Here is a 12,951-nt window from a genome sequence, read left to right on the forward strand (position 1 = left end):
GGTCCCTTCCAGCACTCGTGATTCTGTGATTCTGTGAAGTTGGATAAGAAATTGTATATATATATATAGAATAATATTATTATTCAATTTATGAAGGCATTATTTTCAAAAATTAAAATAAGACTCAAATTTGGAAATAATAAATAGAAAGTAATGTTCAAATAGCAAAAAAAAGTATTTATTACTGAATATTTAAAGATGAACAGCTCAAATGATAGCAGTATCTTAATTACATAGGGCTTGATATTGTGCTGGAACAATTTTTATAACAAGATTTTCCTACAAATTCAGAAATATTTTACACATTTCTGTATATTTAGCTGATTTTTTTAATTGACTAATAACTTCAAATAATACTACTGTATGTAAATCCTGATGACTATGAACAAACACAGTCACTTAATTACATGATTGGTAGAAGTTCACACGAATACATATGTATGTCTTTAACATCTGTACAGCATACCTAATATCCAAACATTTCCTTTCTAATAAATGCATGTATTCTCAATATAATTACAAGAATCTACTCTATGAGTCAGCTTATTTTTGGGCTAGATATTTGTAGTCACTTGTGAATTGTATCACTTATTTTTCTAGCATATATATAGTAGTTTCAGTTAACTAACAAAGTTAACATACTGTCATTGTTTTGTTCACATGGCTTTTGCTGGCTGTTTTGTTTTGTACCTAAATAAATGTTCCTTTTCAATACATCTGGAGACATGCAATGAACAATTTTGTAAAAATCATAACAATAATTAAGAAATTAATCACTTCATTATTCAATTCTGAAAACTTTTATACTTATTTGAATATGTACTCTCATGACGAGCAAGCAATAATATCAAATACCTTAGTCTGTGATAGTTAATACTTATATATCTCAATCTCATGTTATTAGGAAGAAGCCAGACATACTGGTCGGTTGTTCAAATTTTTGATCTGCTGTTATCCCTTATGTCTTTTGGTGCAGTTGATTACTAGTTGTAAATCTTTGTTTTGTTTTATTGAGTTTTCCCTCTGTTTATTCAGGCAAATTCCCAGTTTTTTTCAAGAACATTCAGAAGTGCTTGTTATAGGAGAAAACAAAAGAAAAGAAAACCAGTAGCTTTTAATTTCACACAGGACTATTTTGTTGAGAGTGCTTTGTTTACTATTGCATATTTTTAGTAGTCTGAAAAGTCTGTAGAATAGACTGAATATTATAGGATCTTGATCCTTGTGGTAGGTTGAACCAATATGCTTGCTTCCTCCCCTTAGTGGGATAAAGGAGAGAATAGGTCAAAAACAAGGAAAAAAACCCCAAAACAACTAACAAACAAAAGACAAACTTGCGAGTCAAAATACAAAGAGTTTAATAAGTGATGAGAAGAAACAGAAAAGCAGTCACTCATCACCAGCTGACTCATGTCCAGTTGATTCCCAGGCAATGACTGTGTTGAATAAACTCCCCCAGTTTTTTGCTGAGCATTACACTCTATGGCATGAAATACCTCTTGGATAAATTCAAGTCAGCTGTCACAGTTGTGTCCCATCCTAGTCTTGTACCTACTTACTGGGAGGGCAGTGTGAGAAACAGAAGACTTTGGTGCTGGGAAGGCACTGTTCAGCAATAGCTGAAACACTGGTGTGTTACCACCACTGTTTTAGTCACAGATCTAAACCACACACTATATGGGTTCCTATGAATTAACTCTCAGTCACACCCAGGCCAGTCTATTGATAGATGGATGTATCCAACACCTTAATTATGAAAACTTGTTCACTTTTAGCTTTTTCTAGAAGCAAAATGTAAGCTCTGGATAGTCCAAAGTAAGCAATATTTTCAACAATATGCTTGTGGCATGTCTCCAACTTAAGATACAGAGTACAGGTATCATCTTAATTTTGTAAAGATGTAGTTCTGCTGTTTTCAGAGGTTTGTGCTTCTGAACTGCTTCTGATGCATTCAGAGTTCAGGTGTCTGCCTAGTGCTCTTTATAATTTTTAATTCCACAGTTAGCTTACAAGAAGACAGTTTGAATTTCCCTATAACTGTTACTGACAAGAACAAACAAAAGCAAATATTGTTACTTTAAAGTGTAAATAGTAAAATAGATAAAATTTCTGATTATCAGTAGTGGAAAGAAGATGATTAAAGATCTGTAAGAATACTGTCATTCCCTAGTTTCATGTTTTCTCTTCATGGTTTATTCAAATAACAAAATGCAGTGTTCATATTAAGCACACACACTGCTTTCTTGTAATTACCTCAATTTCTAGTGAAATGTAGAAAGTAATCTTTTTTATGCCAGGATTTCACATCTTCCTTTTCTCACCTTTGCCCTCTTCCTTCCCTTATAAGGCTTCCCAATAGCCAAACTCCATGGCCTTTCATTATAACTGTCAAGTCAGAATTTATACCCCAAAATTGTTTCCATGTCTGTTGAAAGAAAGCAGTCTAGTATCGTCATGGCTTCCCTGCTGTATAGGGCCTTATATTTTTGTGAAGGTGATAGGGTTTTTTTCTGTTCACTGGTGTAGCTTCCTTGCCAAGCCTAAGTTAAGGTGCTTTTTGGTGAATACCTGGGGAATGAAGAACAGAAATGTCTGAAAGGTTATATTGTATGAGAGAAAAAATAAATTCAGTGTTGAAATAAAGCACAATTATGTAACCAATGAAGTGAAGGTTCTACCACAGATAAGTCTACATTAATTGCAAACCACAGATAAGCTTGAATTAATTGCAAAGTCCCTTAAATATCAGGAAGGCCGTTAGCTACCCTCTGTGCTTCTTATTTGTTTTTGCTATTAGAGTCTTGCTGAAGAGTTCTGTTGTTTCTATACATACACAAAATATAAGGCAAAGGTTTTTTAATAATCTGGGTATGAAAAATTGCCTTTTTGCTAGTTTTAATTGAGTTTTCTTTTTAGTAAGTGAAAAGTTTTGGCAGCATGATTTCACAGTTTAAGGACTGTGATATGCACTTATAAATGTGTCATTAATTCCTCTCAGAACAAACTACTCCTAAGCTTTCTTTTGTTTGTCAGAAGTAATTTTAGCTCTTTAAATATTTCTCCTGTAATTTCTAAGTATGTTGTTATTTCTCTTATTTTCTTCAAGGATAAGATATCCTGAAGATAGCAAAATACAGCCACTGAGGACACACCATCTGTTAGTATAAAGGCATTATAATGTGATAAGCACTTTCTTAACATCTCTTATGTATTTTAATATTTTATATAAAGTTTTTAACTGTTCCTCTTCCCTGTGTGGAAATTTTCACTGAATTCCAACAGTTCTCAAGTTATTACTTAAACAGAGGAAGTTTAGATTAGATATAAAGAAGCAGTTATTTACTGTGAGGGTGGTGAGGCACTGGAATAGGTTGCCCAAGGAAGTTATGAATGCTGCATCCCTGGCAGTGTTCAAGGCTGGTTGGACAAAGCCTTGGGTGACATGGTTTAGTGTAAGGTTTCCTTGCCCATGGCACGGGGGTTGGAACTAGATGATTTTAAGGTCCTTTCCAACCCTAACTATTCTATGATTCTATTTTGTGCTTTGTTTTGGGTTTTCATGTTTGGCGTTGTTTTGTTTATTTGTTTATAAGAATTTTATAGTTAGTTTGAAGGCAAATTGTGCACATTGGTTGTTTAAATTGTCCTAATCTAAAATATATGTTTGCTAATACATCTTATCTTGTTAATACTAATGCAGAAGCTTGTTTGTCATGCTATTTCTCCATTTTTTTGCAGTGCAGGAGCATATTGTTTAAATATGATTCTGCTCCATTCTTGCCAGCTGCAGCCATCAATTACTGTTATTATTAATAATGCTACTAATAATAGTTTAAATAATTGTTTATAACAATTATTTTTTTCATATTTGGCCATTTTAGTAGAAATGTCAACTTGCTCTATAATTATGTTTAAGCCTTAAATACAGGACCTTCTCAAATCTGACAATACTGTCTTTCTTTCTAACATAAACAATGCAGTCAGATAACAGCCAAAAAAGTATGAGTAATTATATTGAGAGTAAATGTAATGCACAGACAGCTACATGATTTTTCTGATGTGCAAATCAATGATGATGTAGATGCATGTATTGCAGATACATGATAAGATATTGCAGTTACTAGGTTTTGTCCCTATGAAAATATATCCTGTCTTTTAGAACAATATAAAATAAAAATAAACCCCACTGTTCTTACTGGTTGAAGAAGACAGTGTTCTATTCATTTTCTTCATCTTTGCACTGTACTCTGTCAGTATGCCAAAACCACCTTGAAAAATTTTGATGACATCATAACTCATGTTATTCAGGAAAATAATGTATTGGTCGCAACTTAATATTTTCAGGATCATTTTGTTATCCTCTGTTTTGTTGTCTTGTTTTGACAAGAGTCTATTTATTTGCTTACTCCTGCTATCAGCTGGAGATGTAGAACGTCTGAAGATTACCACCTTTACTAAGGGCGAATCATACCTGACCAGTTTGATGTCCTTCTACAGTGGGGCTACATTACTGTTGGATAGGGACAGAGCAACTAATGTCATTTGCCTAAACTTGTGCAAAGCGTTAAACACAGGCCCACACGACATCCTTGTTTCTTCAATTAGAGAAATGGATTTTATGGATGGACCACCCGCTGGATAAAAAATTGGCTGGATGGCTGGATGCAGATAGCTTGTGGTCAATGGCTCAATGTCCGTGTGATGAGTGGTGTCTCTCAGGGGTCAGTGTTGGGACCAAATCAGTTCAACATCTTTGATGGCAATATGGGCAGTGGGATGGAGTGAAGGGATGCCATACAGAGGGACCTTGACACACTTGAGAGGTGGGCCAGTGCCAACCTCATCATGCTCAAGAAGACCAAATGCAAGATCTTCTACCTGGATCAGGGCAATCCAAGTGCACCTACAGGTTGGGCAGAGAAGTGATTCAGAGCAGCCCCGTGGAGAAGGATCTGGGGGGTGTTGGTCAATGAGACTGTAATGATAGGACAAGGGGCAGTGGTTTCAAAATTAAACAGGTTTAATTTTGATTTAGGTTGGATATAGGGAAGATATTCTTTACTGTGAGAGTGGTGAGGCACTGAAACAAGTTGGCCAGAGAAGTTCTTGATCCCTGGCAGTGTTCTAGGCCAGGTTGGACAGGGTCTTGAGTGACATGGTCTAGTGGGAGATGTCCCTGCCCATAGCAGGGAGGTTTGAACAAAATGATCTTAAGGTCCTTTCCAACCCTAACTATTCTATGATTCTGTAAGAATTAGTTAATTGAGCACTGAATTTAGATATACTTTCTGAAATAACCGTAAATCTGCAGCCTACCACTCCTGATAAAATCACTTGTAGAATGCTCCCAGTTACTTGCCCAGTCAAGTTGTTCGTCTTAATGTCCTGACCAAGAGTTACCATCTTTTCAGAATTCAGAACTGCCATTTGTAGGTCTTATCTTTTGATTCCAAAGATTGCATTGAAGAAAACAATACTGAATTTCAATCTGTAGCAGTGTGTCACATATTTTTGTTTGATGATTATTTCTGGTGAACCTTTCATCAGCTGAATTGTGAGAAATATTGCAAGATTTTATTAATAGAAACATTTTTTCAAAAAGCTGTTCATTGAAGAATTGTTTTCAAATGGTTAAATGATGTGAATATATGCATTTCTTTCCTTAGTTTCCTTAGTTTCCTTGGCATTTTACATGATTACGGAATTCAAACACACTAATAAACAGTAGCTTAAACTCATCTGTTTTATTATGGAAATCTGCAATGAACACATATTCATAACCAAAGGCATAACAGTAATTTTGTATAATAACTGATAATATCGCTATTTTCCTTTCATTATTTTTTTAGCTTTTGTTTATTCTCCCTTCTAATACTGATATGATTCTAAATTTCTGTTAACGTCCAGACATAGTTATTTACTTCAGTCTTTGTGTTACTTCCTTGTACTTTATATAAGGCTAAATAGAATCCATTATGAAAACGTAGCTGGATGTTGTAATATTTCCCTTATTTCATTTATTTCTTATAATCAAAGTGTGTAGGGTGGGTTCTAAGTTTCAGCTGAAATAAGTAGACTTTTTTGTTAACTTTGTTATTAAAGCAACCTGAATTTCAGCTGTTGTAATTTAAATTTGTTTTGTTACTAAGCCAAAACATGAAGGCAGAACGGAAATGTTTTCAGTTTCTTGTAATAGCTTTAAATATATTTAAAAAGATTGTTACATACTTTCTATTCCTCTGTGATTTTTTCTTTACTTTCAAAACAGTGTTTTGTGCCTTCTTTTTTCCTCTTCTGTATTTCCCTCTATACATGTTTTCACTTAATTTTATCCCTTAACATTGCTCTCAAGTCCCTTTTTTTAACACCTGTCAAAATGCTTTTCCAAATACTTTAAACAAATTACTTATGTTTAATATTTGTATTTATATTAAACTTTAGAACTCAGTTAACATTTCTTCCCTGACACTTTTAAACTCAGCATTTATCTGCACATAGAAGTATTATGGTATTTTCTAATTTATGTTATAATATTAAAACTGTCAAAGAATAGAAGGCAATCACAGACTACCTGAAATTCCATGTAGTTTTAAGCAACATAATTGCTTGTTTGTGTTTACAGATAGAAGTAGAGATGGGCAGACGGAATAACCTATGGTATAGTTTTCAAAGTCTTGCACTGTTAATAGTTTGATTCAGCACTTACTCAGAATGCTGTTTTTTTGTGTTTGGCATTTTGTGATTGGGGCTTTCCAATTGTTTGCTGTGAGGTTTTTTTGTTTGCTTGTTGTTGTTTTTTTTTTTTTTTTTTGGGTGGGGAGGGTGTCTTTTTTATTTTGTTGTTTTTTGTTTTTTTGTTTGTTTGTTTGTTTGTCTTTGCGGTTTTTATGTAAAGTCATAATTTGGAGTAACAAGAGAACAAGAGGCAAGTAGAGAAGCCAGGAGCTAACTCGATTTTGTGAGAATCCCTCTTATAAGGGGGATTTCTGAGAATCCCAGGAGAAGAAGCTACTACTGTAAGCTAGTGTATGCTTCCATAGAACTGTAATGATGTAACTGAAAGCTATAAGAGAAATTCTCTTATAATATGGTTTTCAAGATTGCTGTTACTAAACTTGCTTGCTTGTCTACTAACACAAGGGTTGAGTTAGTACATAGAGTCACACAGTAGTTTAGGTTGGAAGGGAACCTTAAAGATCATGTAGTCCACCACCCTGCCATGGACAGGGACACCTTTCACTATATTAAGTTGCTCGAAGTCCCATCCAGCTTGGCCTTGAATATCCACAACTTGGAACACAAAATTTTCCCTCTGAGTTAAATACAATCAGATTCATAACTAGTATGACATGAAAATTTCATTATTTTAACAGAAAACATGGTTCTCAAGTATTACTTTAAAATGTCCTGACAGCTCATTGCTGTGTTAAGATTTAAAAACAATTGCTTTAAATTACAGTTCTGATGAAACCAGAGATCTGGGGTCAGTTTAATACTATTGTTAACTTGTGTCTTTTGACTTTTCTGTCTCTGGAATGGGGAAGGATGTCCCACAAACTTGAAACTACAGTCATCTTACTCCGATGTGTTGTAATTCAAACTGAGTTATACAGCTTGAGAATAGCAAATACCTATTTATTTGAGAATGAAATAAAAGGATAGACATGATCATGTGGATTAGAAGGTTTTCCACTTCTGCCTAGATTATATGTATCCAGCTGCTCTAAGAAAAATGATGACACCTAAGTACTTGTTCTGTATCACTATTGAAATAAACAATCATCAAGCATTTCTCCTACATTAATCTTTGACTGGTTTGGCTCTGAACAATATTTGGGCTAGCTACATACAGAATAAATAGTTCATCAATGAATTCTTTTCATAATGTGTGGATTTCATATACATAATATATATTTCAATATCTTGATTTTACTCAAACAAGTCTGATGAGGGAATTATAATAATGTTAATAAACAACAGTAGTTCTTAAAATAGATGACATAGATTGTTTAAACATCTTTTCAAATTATTGTGTACCACATAGTTTTGAACAATACTATTTATTATTCTGTTAAATTATAAACCAATGAATTTCCTTGGTTAAAGTAAATGGGTATATTGTCATGAGACTGGTAAAATAAGTGACAAGAATAATGAAGTTATCCTGAAACAAATATAAGCCAGATAATTTAGTGTTACAGTTAAATTTAAAATTACATAAAAAAGGAAAGAAAGAACTGTTATAGTTTGTCTGTGTTAATTTAAAATGCCTCAGTGCTAAAAAAATCTTAATTAAAATTATGTGAGTAGTCCAAAATATCATAGTAAGTGAAATTTAGACATTAATGCCCAATGTAGCATTGCCACAAGGTTTTATGTTTTTTTCATGGTACTATTTTTGTAGTTGTTTATTAAGAAATTATTTTGTTGTTGTTTAGCTGGGAGTTATAACTTTTTTCTACTGAAATTTATACTATTGACTATGTTTTAGCAAGTTAGTAATAGAGAAAAATTCTTTTTCATTAATCTGTGTAAAAATGTTTATATCTGCATGTATGCATATTTGTAGATGTGCTTGTATATATAGATATATACACATCTAGTCTTCTAGAATATTTTTATTTTCATGTAATCTGTGTGTCTTCATGAATGTCTGTGTTGGAGAAGTAAAAGCAAGTGTATTTCCTTCAAAACAATATCCAAGAAAGATTGTTTAAAACATTATAATTCTGGAATATGCCATCAATATCATTATAAATCTCATTATTATTTAACAAACTTCTGTTAAAGTACTGTAGTTCAGAAATATTATTGTAGCCTTCAATCATTTTCATGAATATATATTTAGAACTAGATTCTAGATATCAATAAACATTAATAATGTTGGACTAGGTTACACTAACATTCCCATCATATCCATTACTAAAACTATCTATGATTTCTACTAAAATATACCTTAACATTTTCTTTTTATTGCAGCTGAATGTGGAGCCTCCACGACAAATAATGAAGGAATCTTATTGTCCCCCAATTATCCTCTTAATTATGAAAACAACCATGAATGTATTTATAGCATCCAGGTACAAGCAGGGAAAGGAATCAATATTTCTGCCAGAACATTTCACTTAGCCCAAGGAGATGTTCTTAAGGTATGTAATCATGTAACTTAGTACTAACTTGTAGTCCCTCATATCATTTAAGTTTATGTCTGTGAAAGTAGAGTATCATTTAAATTTACATTAAGGATTCCTTGAAAATATTTATCTGAACCAGTTCCATCTGTAAATGAGGCACCCTAAGGTGTTTCTGTAATCTGCTTCTTAAAACGGATTTTTATGATTACATATAATCAAAAAAGAGATTGAAACCGTAAATCAAACATTGCCTTAATGTGTATTTTTATTCTATTCTTAGTGCTAAATATTCATCAGTTACATCTTTTGTAAATTCTGCTTTCTTCCTCAGTATCTTCATAACCTGAGCTATATGATATAAAGCTAATAAATACTACAGCCAGAAGCTTAATTTAATACACAGTTTATATACTGCATTTTGTATATGAGTTTTATGCTTTAAATGACTCTAATCTTATGTGGTACATAACATCTCCTGAAAAATTATAATCACAGCAATTACATGTGAAGAGAATTTTTTCATTAAATAAACAAATAACAAAGGAAAAAAAGGAAACTAGAACCTTCCGGACTTTTTTAGAGCAGTTTTACTCCATAAATTCAGTAGCATTTACTTTGATTTGTTCATAAATTTTATTACTGTGTTCCCCAAAATACACATTTCTAGAGGCACATATTGCTTAGAAAACTACATATTTAAAGCTGATGATGATCATGGTGGCTTTTTAGTACTAAATGCAATAGATATTAATAAAAATATTAAATAATTGTCTGATATTTAAAAATGCTCAAATTAATTAAACTTGCCTCCCAGAAATCAAAGGAACAAGATGTACTCTGTCAATCATGTTTGATTTAAAGTAAAAGTTTTTCTAGCATAGTGTGCCAGTTAGTTATTAAAATGAGAAGGTTTAAAGAAAGATGTATTTGCAAGAAAAAAAAACTATGATTCAGACTGTTAGACTGATGTAAATTTAACCATCTGAGCATCAGGTTACGATTTCTGTCATTAGTTGTCAAACATAAGCACTTCCAAAAAGGGATTACTTACGCCTAATGCATAAGCAGACCTAAGCAACCAATATAAAATGAAATCAGGCAACAGTAAAAAAAGGAAAAAAAAATAAATGAAACCAAGTTATTACATTCTTCTTAATGAGAAATATAAACAAACTAAAATAAACCAAAGACTTATATATAACCAGCATGTGCAGATATGTCTATTTTATTTTGGCTTCACTACTTACTTCAGAACCAACTGGATACCTTTTGATATTTACATTAATACATGCAAAAAGATTCAATTTGAAAGATATGTAGTATTTATTAGCATATAAATAGAATATCAGAAAACCCCAAACAAACCCCCCATTTATTCAAGTTTCCATTAAAAACATCCAGATGATGTATGTAAGTAGATAATTTTAACAGTTTTGGAATTCCTTAGTGAAGCAGAAGAATTGCTGAAGTTATGGTAAGATCTTTAAAACAATCAACATCAGCATGAGATTTAAACTCAGGTATTACATATGAACTTGAATCCTTATCCACCCAAATCATTATCCTCATATTTCTGTCCACAGTTTTTATGCCCATTCAATGAAAGCATATAGCTGCATTTCCTCAAGAATTTGTAGGTTGAAACCATTCAAATCTCTTATTTCAGTGTAAAAGTCTTAGCACTGTATGGAGGAAGCTAGTTATATAAATGTGGATGAACATGAATAAAAGCTGTCAAAACTTTTTTCTTCCTTAATCATTTAATGAACATACAATTTTGAAAAGATCTGTGCACTTAAGATTTTTCAGTTGTCATTCCAACCATATACACTACAGAGGTTTGACTAGAAAATGCTAAGAGGAATGCCATGTTAATTATAGATGGAGGGAGGCCACCACTCAACTGTAAATGTCAGTAGCAGAAATATTTGCAGTGTTTTCTAGATGCGTCTATTAAATGGAAGTAATATCTAGTAATTAGACTGTTTTTCAGTTCAGCAGCCTTGAATTATAATAATGAACTGGAGTTCCTCCCACTCTGTTAAAAAACCCCTACCAGAAGTATTATTTAGTATGTTTATCACTTTTTTCATCTGATATTGTAGGAAAAGAGAGGCACTCGACCTTTAATAGTGTGGGAAGGAATGGTATCCTGTTGACCCCATGCCTCATTCCTCTGATGACACTCTTATTACAGATTGTCTTAACACCATCAGACTTTTTATTTAGGTGTTTATTTGATAAAGAAGTTTTGTTTCAGAAGACAGAAAGCAGCACTTACACATTCCATATCTTACCTCATGGAACCAGTTCTGATGTTGTTTGTTGATCCTTAATTTTATTAGTATGTCTCATCTCCAGGAGCTGAAAAACAATCAGCCAAAGATTTAGGATGTGGCTGATTTGAGAATATGCCCAGTATTTATCATTAATATCTTCAAGATTAGGAATGCAGTCTTGGTTCTTCACTTCCACCTCTCCCCCCCTTCCCCCCCACCCCCGTCATGTTTTAGACTGATTTAAATTAATACTAGTATTATTTTGTAGAACCGGTAACTAAAATTAAAAAAAAGGAAAAATGTTGCCTAAGTTGCCTATTCTGCTTACTGTGGACAATACACTTTTGTCTACAGGAGTAGGACACTAGGTTTATACTTCAAAGCATCAGTAATAGTCAGCAGTGTAAACTTGTCTAATATGCATCACTACTTTGTGAATGGATATAAGCATTAATGCCTTGATATAACTCTAAGAAATCTCTGAGTAAGTAAAAAATAATTATTTTTTATATGAAAAATAGCAATGGAAAGAAGTAAAAAAAAAAAGAAAACCAAAAATGATCCAGTCTTACAGTAAACAGCTGAATGATGTATTGTGAATATACAGTTATTTTTTTTTTTTTTAACTGTGAAGTAGGGAGTGTGAATAAGTTGCTATTTGGAAACAAAAATGCTTCCACAAAAACCTACAGAAAGATCTTCCTTTCCCCAAATACAAGTAACGCAACCTCGGAATATTTCATAGTTAAAGATCAGGTTTTGAGCTGGACACGTAATGGATGATGCATCTCTTTTCTTCAATTATGATAAATGAAAATGTTGGCAAAGAAGTTAATCATGAACTTTTTGTTACTTTATCAGCTGTTATTTTAGATTGCCAACAATACGTAGATAAAATTCCATTCACAGCCTGAATAGATTGAATATTCTACTGAACTTCTGATATATTGTTTAGTCATGGGGTCTGCTGCTTACCACATGAATTAAATGACCATGGACCAGATTTGTACCTGACAAGCACTGTGATTGAAACAGTGAAACAGCTGGATTGAGAATACAGCATTAGAAAGAAACAGCATATTTAGCACAAATAAATTACCGCCCTTACTGTTACTCCCCAGGCAGAGAAGGAGGAGTTCCCATTTATCAATTCTGAACTGATATAGAACAGAGATTTCAGAACAAGTAATTTTTCATTTGCTTCATTTAGTTGCAATTCTTTTTTTTCTCTTTTTGATGTAACTACTGTAGCTACATACATTAATGTTGTAGGGTTTTTTTTTTAAGCTGGTTATTTTTATTGGAAATTATGAGAAATATATGTTTCTCACTTTTATTTGTGTAGGGCTTTAACCTGCTCTTGATAGTCTCACATCTTGTATTAATAATCATGAAAGTTTCATGAATGCATATGAAAAATTTAAGATCTGTACAGTCACTACATACCCATCCATTTAATTGAAACAGGATGCAAGTTGCCTCCTTCTTTGGAATTGTACTGATAACTGAGTTTCTGTGCTGTTTCCAGAATTCAACAT

At 32.8% G+C, this 12,951-nt stretch overlaps 1 protein-coding gene across 3 annotated transcripts in view; it reads left to right on the forward strand.

Moving 5' to 3' along the window:
• Window positions 1–12,951, forward strand: part of CSMD3 (CUB and Sushi multiple domains 3) — a 604,683-nt gene that overhangs the window by 382,337 nt on the left and 209,395 nt on the right. For all 3 annotated transcript variants that reach the window (XM_005150930.4, XM_005150931.4, XM_031050517.2), the window contains one exon: window positions 8,980–9,149. In XM_005150930.4, coding sequence (XP_005150987.2) covers window positions 8,980–9,149 — 170 coding nt within the window. The remainder of the gene's footprint in view (window positions 1–8,979; window positions 9,150–12,951) is intronic.

Source organism: Melopsittacus undulatus, chromosome 1 (genome assembly GCF_012275295.1).
Source record: "Melopsittacus undulatus isolate bMelUnd1 chromosome 1, bMelUnd1.mat.Z, whole genome shotgun sequence".
Classification (NCBI taxonomy): domain Eukaryota; kingdom Metazoa; phylum Chordata; class Aves; order Psittaciformes; family Psittaculidae; genus Melopsittacus; species Melopsittacus undulatus.